Source organism: Sminthopsis crassicaudata, chromosome 3 (assembly GCF_048593235.1).
Source record: "Sminthopsis crassicaudata isolate SCR6 chromosome 3, ASM4859323v1, whole genome shotgun sequence".
In the NCBI taxonomy this organism is placed as follows: Eukaryota; Metazoa; Chordata; class Mammalia; order Dasyuromorphia; family Dasyuridae; genus Sminthopsis; species Sminthopsis crassicaudata.
In genome coordinates, this window is record NC_133619.1 from 80,147,035 (window position 1) to 80,166,234 (window position 19,200).

Genomic DNA, 19,200 nt, shown 5'->3' on the forward strand with positions numbered 1-19,200 from the left:
GGAATTGATCAAGTTAATGGTGGTTGAGTTTATTTCAACATCTCCCATTTGGATATCAGGGAACATCAGCTGAAATAAAGAACGTTGCCCAGAATTGAATGAACAAGAAGACATTATAATATAAAGAGAAAGAATGAGAAACACTAAAGAGGAACTAAGAAGGCAGAAGTTCCAAAACAGTTAACCAAGAATCACAACAGTACTTAGAACACCAGGTTTGGAGCATGCTTGCTGGCTAATGAGAAACAGCAGCCAGTCTTTGCTAAACACTAATTTTTTGCTAAACGCTGTCGCATGACCCCTTGGAAATAGAAACAAGATTGAAGATGTCAAGGAAGCAGATTAGAGTGATCATAAAAGATGGAATTGGGAGCAGCAGCATGTAAGCATGAAGGGATGGAACAGAGGGAAGAGGGTGATTTATGAACCACTAGGAGCAATTAAACTAAGGGAGATGATACTGAAGAAGATTCCCAAACCTGCAACCATTTAAAAGCAATTTAGCCACTTCAAAAGTTTCTCTTTCAAATAGCCCAACCATTGTTTTGACCCAGAAAGACTTGACAAAAATTCATGCAAATAAGCAATGGTAATAAATGGACAATGATTAAACACTTACTGTGTACATAATGCCTCAATAAGCACTGACTCCTACCTTTATGAAGCTTGAAGTCTAATCTAAAATTATTTGGAACATATAGTAACTGTGTCCTTTGTTGTTATTGTTGTTGTTGAGTCATTTTCAACTCTTTGTGACTCCATTCGGGGTTTTCTCGGCAAAGAAACTGAAGTGGTTTGCTATTTCCTTCTCCAGTTAATTTTACAGAGGAAGAATTGAGGCAAATGAGGTTAAATGAGTTGTCCAGAATCAGAGAAGTACTAAGTGTCTGAGGTCAGACTTGAACTTGTGAAGCTAATCTTCCTGATTTCAAGCCTAACACTCTGTCCATTCTATCACCTACCTGCTCCAACTGTGTTCTTTTTAATTTCCATTACTTTCTAATTTATTTTTGGTTCTATTTCTGCTATCAAAACATGTTGATTTTTTTAAAAAGTAAACAAGTTCTGGAAAACAAACACAACATTTTATTTAATTAAAAATATTATACATAATGTTTACATTTTCATGGAAAATAGTGAGTTTAAAAACACCCAAACAGTGTTGACTTTCAAAAACATTATATGCCCTTCCCAGACACCAACTACTTTCTGTCTTATTGCTAAATGGATGTTTATCATGTCCCTTAGAGTTGGGAACATCATGAAAATGGGCCTGACAGAACTTCCATAATGAACCTTTTCCTTGTACTTTGTCCAGTCAGGATTTATTCAGCTATCACAACCTTTGACCTAAGTGGGAATCCAATTAAAGTGTCAGGATCCAACATTCAGTTCCCTAGGTCTTACCATGCTGATGGAACTTAACCTTTCTGCTAGAATCCAAGAGTTATTACTATTTATTTGTTCAGAAATAATTGGTAAATAAACTTCTTCCCTTCCTGGCTCATTAGTGTTCTGAGCCAGGAGTCCACCACTCGTCTCAATTAGACAGTGGGAGGCAAGACACTGTCACATAGTGTTTGAATGTAACTGATTAGCAGATACTTTAGCTCTTGCCTTGCCTGGCACATAATGCTATTAGACTTTATAAAATGATACATATTGGTACAATACAACTGAGGAAATCACTGGCTTAAACTGAGCCATTTGACTGCAATTTTTAAAAAATCTTAATGTAACAAAACATTTGTAAAGAGAAAAAAATGATAGCATAATAGTTAATCTTGAAAAAATAATTTTGCTCAGCTATTTTTATCACATTTAAAATATAAGGTTGAACAGGAGTCTTTTCCCTCCCTCCATAATACATTGACCTAACCTGGGTCTGCCATTCTATATTATAAGATATTCTTGTTTTTGCTTATATTGCCTCAAGATACCAGAAACATTCTCTTTCCTGACATTCTGCTCTTTGGATTTTAATTTTCCAAATACCCAGTCAGGGCTATCCACTCAACTACATTTTAATTAGAAGTTTGTTTTCATCCTCCCACTTTTAAGCCCACCCTCTACCCTCCCACCTTCAAAAAATGTTTTTTGTGTTTTTTTTAAGCACATTACAATGAAAGTGAAGATTTCAGTGACTCTTGCAATTGGAAAACCATCTCTCCACCACTTCATTTTCTCAGTTGATGGGAATAAAGTATGGTTGAAATTGCTTCTCGTGTTCAGGTTCTGTTGGAGGCATTTTCACATAGACTCCTGTAGTGAGAAGGGTCCTTTTCTGTAACTATAGGAGAAAAAGAGAGAAAGTTTAAAAGACACAGAGACACAGAGAGACAGGAAGAAAGCATGAAAAAAGTTACCTTGTAACAAACATAGAACTTTCTTTGGTGTATTTAGAATATAAGAATAGAATAAGGATCTTTTCTTGATTATATTATTACTGGGACTTTTGAGTGAGGAACCTTCTACCATCTCTATAACATGGAAACCATCTTTCCCATCTATAAGTTTTGAGGGCAGGGTATGTGAGAAGAAACTTTAAAGAGGCCAGGAAAAGGAGCAGCTAGGTGGCGCAGTGGATAGAGCACCAGCCTTGAATTTAGGAGGACCTGAGTTCAAATCTGGTCTCAGACACTTAACACTTCCTAGCTGTGTGACCCTGGGCAAGTCACTTAACCCCAGCCTCAGGGGAAAAAAAAAATAAAAATAAAAAAATAGAGGCCAGGAAAAAAGAGCTACTACTAAATCCTTTAATCTTTCTTATCTCAGTTCAATGACTATTGACTGATTTTTATCAGTAGCAGCGCCTAGAATTAGAAAGGCCTTCCTTCTAAGTACATGTTGCTGGAGGACATGATATCTTCAAGAAAGTCAGTATATGATTGTCAAAAAATGAGAAGGGAGTCTTTGCAACAGAGTGACTACTTTTAAACTTTTATATGTGTGTCATGGATCTCTTTAGTAGTCTGATTAACTATATAGATCTCTTCAGAAAATAATAGGCTTTTAAAAAAATTCTATTAAATGCTAAATTTAAAATAAAGGTTAATAAAAATAAAGATGTAATTTTTTTCTAATCCAAGTTCATACCCCCCCAACAAAATATTTTACAAAGGTCTGCAGACCCCAAGTAAAGAACCTTTAGAACAGATTGTGTTTCATTTCATTCCTAACTAGATAGTATTAAAACCAAGTAATGGATCTTATAAAACAACAAGGAGATAACAAAGACCAATTTTAAGAAAGGATGCCTGCTTCTACATCAATCTACCCTCTGTCACTAACTATAGTAAGTTTTTGAATGTAAAGAGTATTTTGAATCATGGAAAGTTTAGGGGCATATGGTTCATAAGGGGAATACACATTGAGCCTTTGCAAGCAGCTTGGAAAAGGACAAGAAAAGAGGGGCACAAAATGCTTTAATAGCTGGGTGGTTTAATGAAGAGAGAAAGGAAGACCTGAGTTCAAATCTAACCTCAGACCATATTAATTGTACAGCGTGGGTGTTACTTAAGCTGTTTCCTCAACTGTAATATGGACAACTATAGTATTTACCTTCTAAGATTGTTGAAAGAATCAAAAGAGAATACAATTATAAATTATTTAGCAAAATACCTGACACAGCAAAGGCATTTAATAATTTTTTTTTTCCCCTTCTTCCTTCCTTCCCTTCCCCTGCCCCCAACTTTGCCTAAAGCCAGGCCAATATTCAGGAACTAGTCACTAGAGTTCATTTTAAATGGTGATAAGCAAAGCAGCCAGGTGGCCTTCCTCCAGCTGTTAGTCAAAGTGAAACACTTCAGAAGCACACAAACACTGCTGTGTTGAACACACTGATCTAAAATATGAGTCATCCCTGAACCCTCCCATAGCTGCTTCTCTCTCTTCTTGTTGGTGCTCTATCATTGTCTTTCCCCTTCCTCTTTCTCTGACTCCTGAGCCTCAAAGACCATCAATATATTGTTGAGTGACAGAACAGGCCTTTAGGTTGATGGAGATATGACAATAGGCGAAACCTAGTAGAGGAAGGGACCAAGGGTCACACTCACCATTTTATTCAAGGAAACGGCTGTGATGAGGAAACTATAAAAAAATAATGCAGAGCTCACTATGGCCAGAATCCAAAGCATGACTTCAAAGTCTGGACAAGGTTCAGCATCTGAAAAAAGGAGAGGAAATACAATCTCAATGTGGCTGACATGATGAAGAGATAACTGGACTGGAAATCATGAGACTCTGTTCTTTAAGGGACTCTAGGCAAATCAGTTTTCACCATAGGAGGAGAGTGTCAGAGAAGATGACTTCTATATTCCCTTCCAACCCCAGGATAAAATGATTATTATGATTAGGAAACTTCTTTTTATATGAATTGAGCTCTTCCTTTATGTGGCAAGCCCATGAAAACATGGCTGGCCTCTAAAGATAGCATTCTAGTATATAAAAGTTTGGGCATGGTCCTACCTCTTTCTACTTTAGAAGAGTTGACAAGCTTGAACAGAAAGAAAGAAAGTGGGATTTCTTGCATTGTGTCTACACTATTGGATAATATATGGAGGATCTGGAAACTTGACATAACTTCCCAAGTATGTCATGTCCAAAATGTAAGCTTTGCCACTATCCCAGGTACCTTAATTAGAGCTCTCCCTCTTTTCAGCCCCAATTATACTTGGAGTCATGATCTTAACTTTTGGGCCCACTGGTAGCATGAATAACCTCCCAAACTCAATAATGAATAGCCTGATGCCCAGTAATAGAATTGGTTGTGTTGTTTCTAATATTATGCAAAATAAAGTAGTTCAAGGTGCAGTAAATAGAGCACCAGCCCTGAAGTCAGGAGGACCTGAGTTCAAATCTGGTCTCAGACACTTAACACTTCCTTACTGTGTGACCCTAGGCAAATCACTTGACCTCAGTTGCCTCAACAAAAAAATAAATAAAGTAGTTCTAAAGCATGCATATATTTTATGATGATGATGATCTTGATTATGTAAGTGAAATAGCTTTGCTCACCAATTACATATATCTGTGTTCCATTGCCCAAACCCATGTAGTAGGGTGGAGGATACATGAGTTCCACTTTGCAGATGTATAGTCCACTGTCTGAGGCCTTTAGTCCTGTGAGAGTGAGGGTCACTTTACTCCCATTGACATGTCCCGTACACTCAAGCATGTCATCCATGAACACTGGTTGATCCTGTACCAGATATGTTGAGGCACAGACTTCAACCATCTGGTTGTCCATCTGTCGAAGAAGCCCCACTCGGATCTCTTTGGTTTTGTTCGTCAATTCATATTTACACACAAAGCTGGCAACCCCTCTGCTGTTGGCCAAGACCACTTCTGGTTGAGTCACATGTACTCCTAGCATTTAAAAAAAAAAAATTAAGATTTCGTGGGTTAGCACCTGATCAAGAAAGATTATGCAAAATTGTGAAGTAAGTTTTCAGACCTTCTGTCCTAAGCTAGATACTCCACTTCACTACCCTAACCTATCCTATATCTGTGCCTCCAGGATCTTACTGTTCATTGCTTCTTATTAAAGAGCTAAATTGCTAGTTGGTAATATCTATTTGCTCAGTAGCTTAATTACTGGAGACAAATTGTGGGATTCAGAAGACTTAGATATGAGTTCTAATTCTAGAGTCATGATTATGAATTTTTTTCATCTGGAACCAAAAGTATTGAGCAAGAGAGGAATCATACTCTTACAGAAAATCATCACCCAAGGAGAAGGAGCTGTTTGGTCTTTTGTGGGGACTTGATAAAAAAGTTGCCTAGAAATGGATTCCTTGGATGTAATGACTCCGGAAAATTGTTGTTTCATAGCATGCTTTACACACACACACACACACACACACACACACACACACACACAGAGGAAGATTCACACTACTCCAGTTCCATTGAATTCAATGATTTCTTCGCCTTTGCTGTCCTGCATGCCTAGAATGTTCTCCCTTCTTACCTTCATCTCTTAGAATCTATGGTTTCTCAAAGCTCAGCTCAAAAGCCATCTTTACCAGGGGGAAGATGCCTGTTTCTCCAAAATTTTACATAAGTTTCTGTAAATATATATTTATTTAAATAATAAATATATGTTTATATATTATATATAATAATAAATAATGATATTATAGAAATATAATAATATTGTGTATAATAATAAATAAGATAAAATTAATAATAAATATAGGTAAATAAATATATGTTATAGTTATATACAATATCTGTATCATTTATGTGCTTGTATATTTATTTATATGTTGAGTATCCTTGCAGAAAAATCAGACAGAAACTATTTTTTGTCTTTGTATCCCCCAATGCCAAGCACAATGACGAGCCATAAAATGTCTGTTTTGTTATCAGTCAGTCAGTAAATAGCTTATTTACTGACTGACTGACTGATTGATAATAAAATAGACAGAGGAATATGAAGTAAATTATGGGAATAATAGTCATTATGGAAAGGAAATGTGTCCTCATAGATGTACACTGACCTCCCATGTCAATGCGCTGAGATCTAGACACATTTAGCCATGCTAGTTACTACCCTCTCTAGCTCTAATGCAAACTATTGTGACTATACACACATCAATTTTTTTCATCTGGCCTTGGATTCTTTAATGGTAAATGGATAGAGCAACTTTTGTATCTCCTGCTTCACAGAATTGTGAACAAAGAAGTGTTATAAACTTTTAAAGTGCTAAATAGAAGCAAATTATTTCGGTCACTGCTTCTATTTTACTAGAACTCTTAGAGTCTGTAGTTCTTCCAAGGAATCAAAGAATAAATCTCCATTAGTGGAATTTCAGGCACTTTAATATACAACAGGAAAGATTTTTGGCAGTAAGTGACTTGAATTACTCAGATCCACCATGTGTGCACTGACATATCTGACCCATGATTGTATTCTATTCGTTAAACATTTATTGTAGGTCTATCATGTGCAAATTATTGAGCTTTACTTTCAGGGACTATAAAAAACAAAGGGGAAAGATCCCTTCCATTAAAGATTTTACAAGCTAGTAAAGAATATAGAACATGTATCAGAGTGTTAAACAGGATGCAAGTTCAAAGAGAGTGATACATGCAAATTGCTAGGGAATCAAAGAGAAAAGGAGTGTTTATATCCACCTGAGAGGATGTGGATCAGAATTCTAGGTCTAATAGATCTACTCTGGTGTTATGATTTTAGAACTCTGGCATTGTTGAAAAGGACAGCTCATAGCTAATTGATCTTTGCCTGAAGGACCATGGAAATAGGTTTTCCAGAGGAAAACCTTGCTTTCTTCAGGACAATAAAAATACCTGTATTATTTACTATAATTAATAATTCATTAATATTTTACTTCTTCCTCAGATCATATCAATCAGGCCCCTCACAGTTGTTAAGTCTCAATAATACTCATTGTCTTGTCTATTTTATATACTTCCATTAATCTTGTCTATGTTCTTTATTTTATTTTTCCTTTGAAAAATCACACAATTATTGACCCAAAGAATTGAACACTGAGGGTGTATCATTAATTGGGGAATGTTTGAACAAATTGTAGAAGTTGTAGTATGGAATTGATGGAATACTATTGTGCTATGATCAATAAAAAGCAGGATGATATTAGAAAAACCTGGGAAGACTTAAATAAACTGATGCAAAATTTAGTAAATAGAACTAAGGGAGCATTGTACATAGTAATAGCAATATTCTAAGGATGATCAACTATGAAAGACTTGTCTACCCTAATCAAGACAATGATCCAAGAAAATTCAAAAAGCTCATGATGAAAAATGTTGACCACTTTCAACAAGAGAACTGATGAACTCTGAATGTAGGTTGAAGCATAATTCTTTTTACTTTATTTATTTTTGTTTTATTTTGTTTTGTATTTTCTTTTGCAATATTGCATAATGACTATTATGGTAATATAAAAATATTTTAATCAAATAAGTGTTGTCTCATGCAGTTGGTTGAGAAACTTCTCCATAAAATTCCTGTCTCTGCTTAATAGCACTTTCCCTTATGACCATATTTTGTTTAAATTAGGAGTTGCTGTATCATTTTTTGACAGGGTATAACAGAAGATTTCACAAGAGTGGGCTGCATTTTCAGTTGGAAGATGGAGTATAATTTTAACAAGTAGAAATCAAAATTCCAGAAATATATGACATTGCCTATCTGGAGAATGGTAAATAGTCAAGGTTTGTAATGGTGAATGATCAAAGTTAACACTGGAAAAGACCAGATCACTGAGAAGCCTGAATGTTAGAAAAGGGAATTTTTACTTATTTCTTCTTTTATTTGCTAGTTCAGCATTTATTAAGCATCACTATGATGGGTTGCTAGAGAGAGAAAATTTAAATTTAAATAAGATATACTCTTATATCAAGGACCTTTCATACTAGTAGTGAATGATAAAACACAGATACTTATAACATATAATAAATAATAGGTTCATTGGAAAATTGCAAAACAAAGGAGTATATGTAATGAGAATTAAAAGGCCATTTTTTATTTGGATGGAGGAAGAGAAAGGAAGGACAGAATCCAGAATGGATTTATGGACAAAGTGTCATTTAAGCATAACTTTTAAAAAAGGGTAATTATACAACAGATAGAGTGAGGGAAGGAAGACATTTGACAGCATGAACAAGGATATCTAGGTAGAAAGTTTCTAGGTAGAAAGATATGATACATTAGAGGAATACATTATAGACTATTTTTTGTTGCAGCATAGAGTGCTAGAACATTGGAAAAGTAAAGTGATACTATTTTCTTAAGGGTCTTGAATATCAGGCAAAGGAATCTGAAACTTATTCAGTAGGTAATAGAGAATAACTTTTTAATGCAGAAAAGTTACATGATATGAACTAATGAAAAATATTGTTTTCTGATTGGAAAACCTGTTAGGAGAACATTGTAATAATCAACATGGTAGCAAATAAAAAAGGATTTGTATTACTTAGAGTTGATGTGATGAGAACAGAATTATAAATTTATAATTCATATGGGGACCTTGGAATCATCTATTCTAATCTTTCTTTTTAAAGATAAAGAAACTGAGGCCCAAAGAAGTTGAGATCTGTCTTTAATGATAGGAAAGAAAGCTTGGATTTAAGAAATATCGCAGATTTAGAACTAAAATATGTAATTGCATGAATGTGAGGGATTGAGACACAATAAAAATTTGACTTACATTAATACAGTCTTTTAAGAATTTTAAAGAACTCTCCCTTTAATCACCCTGTGTAAGAAACATTTCTTATTCTATCTCTTCATGACCCCATTTTGGGGTATTCTCAGCAAAGATACCAAAGTGATATGTTGTTTCCTTCTCTAGGTCATTTTACAGATGAGGAAACTGAGGCAAACAGCTTTAAGTAACTTGCCCAGGATCACACAGCTAGTAATTGTCGAGGGCTAACTTTGAATTCAGGAAGACCAGTTTTCCTGACTCCAGGCCCAGAACTCTGTCTCCTTGATGCCCATAGGAGAAATTAATGATAGTGTACTCCTCACTTTATTGAAGAGAAAATTGAGACTCAGGAGATCTAATAGACTGATCTATTATTACACTGCTAGCATTACCAATCTAATATTCAAATCATTACACCTCCTCCTCATCTAAAGTTCAGCTCTTTCCACTATTTCACATTTCCTCTCACTATAATATATTACCTCTCTGATAACTCCAAAGTTGCAAACATAGAATTAGTAAATGTAAAGAAATTTTTGTGAAGTTGTTAAAAATTGGAACTGCAGTCAGAAAGACCTGAATTCAAATCCTAAATGATCCTTATTAATTATATGACATTGAGCAAGTCACTTTCAGTGGGTCTCAATTTCATCTGTAAAATGAAGGAATTAGATTCAATTAATTCCGAGGTCACTCATAGAATTAAAGCTATACCTTTAAATAGATCTATGGTCAGAAGGAATAATTATGAGTGGTGAAATAAGCATCATTATTGAGTTTGTGGTAGAAGCAGCTAATAGTTGGCTGGGATCTTGAAATGGATTTCACATAAATGGTTAAGGTTAGTTTTGAGTACTTTGGCCAGACCCTGTTGCAAACCTCCTCCCATCCACCCACTTCTAAGATGTGATGACCATTTATTAATAAAGATCCTAAGTTCCTCACACATAATTAAAATAATTCTTAAATTCTAATTAAAACTAGGTAGTAAATGGCGGGGGAGGTGATAGTGATATTGTAAAAATGAAAGACTGATGTAGAAGCTACCATTTGAGGATAAAAACATTCATGAGAAGGATCGTTGTTCCTCTGACCCAGAGAGACCCTCACCCAGAACTGAATAAAACTGAATGGTTGAACTGTGCTTCAATTTGTAAGAACAGAGAGAGATATCAGTGACCTCTTCGCTCATGGTAACAGCTATTATGTCCAATCTTGCATTAATAACTTTGCCTTATGTTTGACAAGTTTATCCTTACCAGTTAAGTAATCTTCCCTACTCCTTTTCTTTGCTTGGTTAACTCAATCATTCTCATGATCTCAATATCTTAAGTTTCCTAGTATAAGTCACCTTCATGAAAATAATTATGAATGCCATAATAATGAATAAAATCACCAATATAGAGAGTACAGAGGCAAAAAGACAAGTGTATAAAGAAAAGACCCTTAGAAAATATCCACATCAAGATGTATGAAAGAAGAAAGAGAATCACTAAAATGGAGAGAAGTTAAAGGGGCAAGCTCATCCAAGAAAGAAAACCAGCCTGCTAGAAAGAAATGGCCAGTGGCATCCAAAGATTGAGATGAGAACCAAGTTGAGGCCATTGAATTTGGTTGTTAGATAGTCCTGGGGGGATCTTTGGGAGGGTGGTTTCTGTAGAGCAGTGGAGACTGAAACAGGCTACAGGAGATCACCCAAGACAGCAGGATAATGATTAAGTGGCATCAATGGGTATAGGCAATTTTTCCTAAGAAATTTGGGGATTAATGATGAAGGGAATTAGATGAGCCAGAAAAGTCAAGGGAAAGCACATATAGGATTAGGAAAGGCTAGGTTTGGACTTTATTGTGCAGGCTACAGGAATATTGAAGTTTTAGGGTCATTGGAGCAACAATGTCCATTCAATTCTGCAATGATAGTTTAAAAGTGAATTTCCTTTCCACCCACTGCATTTGCATGGGAGAGCTTCCTTATCACAGTAAGGGAAGCTTTTGTATGAAAAGCCACAGAGTAAAGGGCACCAGGTTGTTTCCTCTGTGGGGTGAAACAATCTTGCTGCTGGGCTCTTGTGGGCTTCCCCAATTGTCTGATCTATGGGCTAACCCATCAGCATTGCTACCACCATTAATCTTCTGCACAAATACAAATGCTTCCCTTATGAGTCCCTCCATGCCTTGATTCTCCTTTTCTCTATAACAGAGAGGCAAGGCTTACATTAAGAAAGAATCATGTATTCCTTATTATATAAAAAAATAACAGGTGGCATCTTCCCTCATAGCCTGGGCTACTCCTGGGTATTCTTGAGCCTCTTGTCCACTCCATTTTTGAGCTTCTCAGCCATCAAGCTTCCCTTCTTTTCCACCCCAGAGTAGACTTCCCAAATGAATAACATTTGATTTAATCATACCCAGCCTCCAAGGGAACTAAGCCTTTGCAAAAGCCTATGGATTGGTTTTTTTTTTTTTTTTTTTTTTTTTTTTTTTTTTTTTTTTTTTTGATACTTTACAGGTGGAAATCAGAATCTGAATTTTTAAGAACCTTAGCCATTTATAATATAACTCAAAATCACAGCTCAAACCCCACAGACCCAAGAATGTATATTAATCTTACCTATCAAATTAACAAATATTTTGGATTGCACATTCTGGCAAACCATATGTCAGATTTCTAAGAATAATTGTTATCATTCTATTATGTGCACTGATCCTGAGTACATAGTAGGTACTTAATCAGTGTCTGTTGATAGGTTGAGCTTAGCTGAACTATTAGATTTAATAAGCATTAAGTGTGAGATTTCCTAGGAACATCCAACTTCTAAATACAGAAAATGACCCATTACATGCCATAATGGACCTTGGTTTCATCAATATAAAATAGGGGAATTTGCTCAAATAAATACCATAAATATCTGAACTCAATGTAAAAATCAAATAGTAATGAAATCCCCTAAATCAATAGTCAAACTAACCTCTTTTTTGCTAACTTTAACTAAGGACTTGAAATTGCTTTCATGATTAAATATTTAATACATTTCCAAATAATTTTAATTTGATTAAAAGACATAGTAATTATGGCCTGGGATGGAGAATATCCCACAATCTAATTAATTGGATATTTTGACCAGAAAATGTTTAATCCATCCATTTTGAATCTCAGTGTTGTCAAATAATGATCAGGCTCATGGGTATTCAGAGCACTGTACTTGGCCATTTGTGGATAACAGCAATAATAGATGATGGTGAATAGAGCCTTTCTCTGAATTTAGAGGAGCAGAATCCAGATACAACTTCCCAAGTAATACTGGATAAATCACTTAACCTCCCAGGGCTTTAATTCCTCATCTGTTAAATGAAGGGCTTTTCTACCTAACCATTAAGGTATTTTTGCAGCTCTACAGCAGTGATTAAATGAATAAAGTATATCCATTCTCCATTTGAAAATCCTTATCTTAAAAAAGTAAGAATATAAGGACTAGAACTTTTTTTAAAAATCCTTTTAATATCAACATAGAAATATCTGAAACTATCTATATCAAGCAACCATCTCAGGAATTATAGTTCACATTTGATGTATTCAAGACTGAGTTATATAGAGCTTCATCTATTCTCTGGTGACTACTTTCAGCTGCCTGACCAAGAATAGAAATTTTCTCAGAGCTGTCTAGGGTCAAGGACACCAAAGTTATACTTTTAGCTTCTGGTCCTATTGTGAAACCATGACCTATAATGGAAATAGTGAAGATCTGTATTCTGTTAAGTCTTTGAAGGCACTCACCTTTAGAGATACTTGGGATAAAGAGAAGAGAGAGCATTGCTGTGCACGGCCAGTTCTTGGAATGGTGAAGCTTTCCCATTTGTCTCCTGGATCTCAGGAGAACCATAATTTGATTATTACCTGACTCGGAATGTCAGGAAGGAGAATGAAACTTGTCAGGATACTGAAGCTTTGAAATGTGTTTGAACCCACACAGAGTCCGGTAGTTTATATAGGTAGCTTTGATCCCATGCATGTACTATACATGTGCATACCCAGGAGGCACCTGAAAGGATAACTTTTTGTTTTGGTTTTACGAGAAAGGAAGTAGTGGGCTTGATTGCTACGTAGACTGTAACCTCAAAGTCCTCAAAATAGAACTGAACAAAACAAGCCAATCCATGGATGGAAAATGCACTCACTTTGAAACTGATGCTTTTTGTTCACTTTGAGGATCTGAAGAATAAGGGGAGGATTGGAGAATTTCCTGGAGAGCACCTAAATTCCAGATTCAATCCAAGCATCCAAAAGCCTCTTTTTTTTAGCTAGGAAATCGCTTAAATAGCAAAACTTCAAGCTGAACATTCCTTCAACCTACCTATATAATTAATAGAGGGAAAGGGGAAATTATTGCTGTAAAGTCTGCATGTTGTTTGCACTGCAACAGTATCTTCTCTCTAAGAGTTTCTTGGTCCCTTACAAAGAAGCATCAGTCACTGCAGAGCAAATCTCAGTAAGCAAAGACTTCTCAATATGTTGTTTTCATATTATGAATTGTCAACACTGAGACTAATCTGGAGAAGTAGTTGACTTATCACTGCTAGGGCTAAGATTCAATAGTGAATCCAGAATTTCTTAGAATAAGAAGCTAATCCACATGTTCCTAAAATCTGTACCCCAAAGACAGACTATAAAGAAGGTCCAGGAAAAGACAATTAAAATGATACAGGACAATACACACACACACACACACACACACACACACACACGCACACACAAGCCCTCCTTTGGGCTAAAAAGTTTTGTATTCAGACTGGAAACAGATTCTAGAGAACAAGGGGTAGTGGTTATACCTGAAATTCACACCACAATGAAAGACATTGTTATGTGAGTAAGATGAATATCAGGTCACTTACCAAATCCCAGAATATAAGAACTAAGGAACACTGCTTAAAGTTGCAAAGATTTCATTTGGGGCAATAAAAAAGCATCAATATTCCAAATACATTTTGTGAATTTATTAAAGAAAAATGGCAGAAGCTGAAAATACAAATACAAAATAGAAAGAATTTTAAGAAACAAGGAGTAATATCCCCATAAAAGAGGAAGGAAAGAAGGAAGGAAGGAAGGAAGGAAGGAAGGAAGGAAGGAAGGAAGGAAGGAAGGAAGGAAGGAAGGAAGGAAGGAAGGAAGGAAGGAAGGAAGGAAGGAAGGAAGGAAGGGAGGGAGGGAGGAAGGAAGGAAGGAAGGGAGGGAGGGAGGGAGGGAGGGAGGGAGGAAGGAAGGAAGGAAGGGAGGAAGGAAGGGAGGGAGGGAGGGAGGGAGGGAGGGAGGGAAGGAGGAAGGAAGGAAGGAAGGAAGGAAGGAAGGAAGGAAGGAAGGAAGGAAGGAAGGAAGGAAGGAAGGAAGGAAGGAAGGAAGGAAGGAAGGAAGGAAGGAAGGAAGGAAGGAAGGAAGGAAGGAAGGAAGGAAAGGAGGGAGGGAGGGAGCAAGGGAAAGAGGGAGAGAGCAAGGGAAAGGGGAGGGGAGGAACAGAAAGAAATCAGAAAAGAAAAGAAAAAAGAAAAAGAGGAGCCATAGAGGAGAAAAGAGGCAAGGAGAAGGGAGAGGGGGGACTTGGGATGTTTATGGTACATTTTTAATCATGAATCCAAGTTTTCTGGCTCTAAATCCATCTCTTTTTCTATGCACCATGCAGTTATAGAGGACAACCAAGACCTTCCAGAAAGCATTACCACTACTATCAGAGACTGAAATGAATACATCATAAGTCTGACTTTTCTAATAAGTCTTATCTTTTTCTATTAGGAAGGCTATGTATTATCATACAAATAATTAATTGAAATAATTGGACCTGCTAAAGTAATTCCCAAGCATCTTTTGCCATTCCAGTGCACTATAACCATATTGTCCCAATTTTTGATAAATTGTCAAGACAGCTACTGTAGGATCATAAATTTAGGATGGAAAGGGCCATTTAATTCAATTCCTTCTCTTTATAGATGAGATACTAAGATTCACAGAGAATAAGTCATTTCCCCACCATCACAGAGGTAATAAGCAGCAGAACTAAATTTGAAACCTTTTGACTCAAAATTCAACAGTATTTCTATGATACCAAACTGCCTCTATCTGAATTTTTCACATTGTTTATATACATTTCTCCTGGTGAATGGTGTCTTTGTATGCTCTTAAACAAACCTGATATGCCAACAAAACTACTTGTTTACCACAAATGATGAATGCTTGTCAAGCAAGAATATAATTATAGAGCAAATCCTTGTATGCCAGAAACTTGTATTCTGTTTTATTTTATATTATTTATATTTAACAATTATAATATACAATAATATTTCATATTATTTTATCATGACAAGATGAAAAGAAGGGATAGTTCCCAAGCATAGGATAGCACAGGATCAGTGTGAAGCATAACTAAAAAGTTGAATTTAAAAAGAAGGTTTGACAATAAAAGTGATAGAAGTATTCAATAAGGAGTAAAAAATGTATTTTTTAAATAGAGCCATTTCTTGACTGATGTAATGGAAAAAACCCTGAATTACAAATCAGGAAACCTAAAACTGCCACTAATTTTATTATTTGAGCAAAGTACTTAATCTCTCTCTCTGCCTTAGTTTTCTCATGTGTAAAATAAGAAAGTTGGCCTGGGTACGATTCTTTCCAGCTTTTCATCTATGATTGGGAATTTCCCTGTACTCCCATGATTGGAGAGAGACAAGAATTAATGAGTGCTTAATGAGATTGAGAGTTAATACTAAACTCTCCTTTTAGTGTAAAATATATATATATATATATATATATATATATATATATATATATATATATATATATATATATGTATATCTCAAACCATTTTCTCAACAGACATTTTTTCAGAACCACAGGAAAAGAGTTCACTTTTATTTTTTTCTTTCATTTGCCTTTAATTTTATTCCCGTTGTTGGCCACTAAATGCTAAAGTGATTAAAAGGCAAGGAGGCAGAATAGGGAGGCCATTTGTCCCTAAATAATCAAGAATGGACCCTGGATTTTGGACTTTAGTCAACTATTCTGGAGTTAGGGAGACATCCTCCTGAATTCAAATTTGGTCTTGTTTACTAGTTGTGGGGGCCTGAGAAAGTCAGGCTCAGTTTCCTCTTTTGTAAAATGAGCAAAACAAGAAAATGGCAGACCATTCCAGTATCTTTGCTAAGAAAACTGCAAATGGTGTCACAGAGAATAGGACATGATTGAAATGACTGAGCAACAAAAGTTCCTCCTTAATCAAAGTCCAGACTGTGAGTAGTATCCTAGAAGGGAAGTTGAGTTCTAATACAAACCTACAAATGAAATTTCTGAAAGACAAATTTTAATTCAGTGTCATGCAATGAAAAGTGCCATTACCCTGTCAATCAGATGACCTGGGTTTAAATCTTAGGTCCAATAATTTCTGTCTCAGTGATCTTTGGCAAGTCACTTAGTATCTCTGTGCCTCCATTTACTCACATGTAAAATATGAGCATTAGAACAAAATGACTTTTACATTTTTTTCTTAGACTTTTCTATGGCTCCCTCAGTTTCTAAAAGTAGAACAAAAGCTGTTGGCTACTTGATTTGGTCAGAAAACTCATGATCTCTTAAAAATGAAAAGTGAATTTAGTACAATAAATCCTCAATTACTCACAGACCAAAAATCCAGGTCTCTAAGTGGTTCATGCCATCATTTTTGCATCTCCCTCTTTCCTACATCTTTTGCACCTATATAGGTGTCTTACAGATTTCATCAAAGAGCATTTAAAGAAGAGAGAATTCAATTTGCTACTGATCTGAAACTCTCAAAAGGTGGGGAGGAAGAGTGCATAGGGAATAATTTGCTAAAAGAAGGAATTGAGATTCACAGTGATTTCATTCACCCATGTCCTCCTTGCCTCCTGCTGAGATGGATAAGTCCAAATTGGCTGGCTTCTTTCTGGTACTGCTAGACTTCTAAGGTTATCAAGATTTGCCTGCCTTGCAATGGTCCTGGAGTTCAAAAGCCACTAACTTAATTCTCTTAGCTATTTTACTTTTTGTTCTCAGAAATTGAAATGTGACTACAATAAGGGAGGCAGGCTTTTCTGGTCTAATTATCAAACTTCTCTCACTTTGTGAAGTTCATTCTACAGTTTATGCTTAGTTCTACATTTTTAAGCTTTTGAACAATGCTCTTCCATTTTCTAAATGTCCCTTTCTCATCTTTTACATTAAGGGCATGCCAAAAAACCCAACTTGCATTGAAAGATTTGTCTTGACTGTAGTATCTACTGCAAAACATCCTTTGCTTGATGGTTTCAGATGTAATGGGAAGAATGAAAAGTTTAATATTTGCATAGTGTCTAGTTTCAGGATATCCCATTACGTTTCGCCTAAAATTATGCCTAATTAAGGTTACATATTCTGTGCTTTCATGCTAATTAGTTCATCACATAGCTGCCCCCTTTCAATGTTTGCTTCAAAGGAAAAAAGAAATCATCTAAAAATTAACTGATTGCTAGAAGAAGAATCTATCAATCATCTAGATTTGAAAAAATAGTAAAAAGAAAATTAAGTGACATGCAAAAGCATTGGGGGACAGATAGATTCATTATTTTTAAAACACTAACATGAAGCCAGTGCTAGAGACACCAACAGAATGAACTTGCTGAATTTATTTTATCCCCAAGGAGATTGTAATTCATACCATAAAACCACTTAGATATGAAAGTTTCTGATCTACAATGAAAAAATTAAAAAGTGAATTTCTGCTGAATTTGAAGTTTGCATTGTCCACTGGCTTCAGGTTAAATTGAATGCGGTTGTCATTGAAACAAACATCTTCTTAAGATTTTGGGAAAGCCATTCACCTCATTTTGGAGCCTGTTTCCTCAACTATAAAGTAAGAAATTGGAACTGGATGATGTCTGAATTTTTATACCTGATGTAGGAAACCAGCCAAATCATTTAACCTCTCTAGGTGCTAATTTCTTCCTCTGTGAAATGAGGCAAGCTAGTGAAAAGAGCACTGGCTCTGGAGTTAAAGGATTCAAATCCTATTTCTGATACTTTTAACTTGTGTGACTTTGGAAAAATAATTTAACCTCTCTGGATTTTATTTTCCTCATCTATAAAATAAAAGAATTGGACTAGAGGGACCCTCTAGCTCTGAGTTAACTGTGATTCTAGGATACTTTCAGTTCAACATTTTGGACCATTAAGTTGATCTTGCAGACAAAATCAAGAGATTTATGCAATTTGAAAATTTCAACTCTGATTGACTCATTCCTTTATTTAAGGGAATTTAAATTCCCCTTTAAGTGCATTTTCAATATTATAGACAATGTCATCACATGATATTTTTTAATGTGGTCACATTTGCACAATTCTGTCAACAGTCTTTCTGTAAAAGAAAAGCAAGAGGTATGTTCATCTTTAACTTGCTACTTCTGGATGCAGCTAAACAAACTATTCTAGAAAGTAGATGATAAGGGAGGCTGACTGTTAAGACCTCACAATATGGGAATATAAAAGCTTTCAGGAGATTATACCTTCATCACCACTGGTGGGATACTTAGCAAGCAATAGTTGAATGTGTTCAGATCCAGATATGCATCTGTGATCACACAGCAGACACAGGTCATAGGTATCCCCTAAGGCTCTGTTCTGGGACCTCTTTTCTTTTCACTATATTCTCTCTCACTTGGTGAATTTAATCACCTCCCATGGGTTTAATTAGCATCTCTATGCAGATGGTTCTTAGATCTCTCCATCTAGCCTTTTTCTCCTACTGAACTATATTCCCCAAATACTAATTGCCTTTTTGTCACACACTGACCGGATGAGCTATAGTCAACAAAACTCAACAAAACAAAACTCTTTTTCTTTTCCCAAAAACTTCTCTACTTTTCAGAATTTTTCGCTTATTATGACACCTAATGTCATCTTCAATACCTCAATCTCCCTCACTCTATATGTACAATCTACTGTCAAAAACCAATCATTTTTACCTTTGTA

At 35.6% G+C, this 19,200-nt stretch overlaps 1 protein-coding gene across 1 annotated transcript; it reads right to left on the minus strand.

Annotated features, from left to right (window-relative positions):
- Positions 1 to 1,063: 1,063 nt before the first annotated feature.
- Positions 1,064 to 13,196, minus strand: CTLA4 (cytotoxic T-lymphocyte associated protein 4). Its single transcript, XM_074307705.1, has 4 exons — positions 12,973 to 13,196; positions 5,017 to 5,367; positions 4,056 to 4,165; positions 1,064 to 2,290 (listed from the first exon to the last, which is right to left on the minus strand). Exons 1-4 carry the CDS (start codon positions 13,076 to 13,078, stop codon positions 2,186 to 2,188), a joined length of 672 nt encoding a protein of 223 aa, XP_074163806.1. The 5' UTR covers positions 13,079 to 13,196; the 3' UTR covers positions 1,064 to 2,185.
- Between the last annotated feature and the right edge of the window lie 6,004 nt (positions 13,197 to 19,200).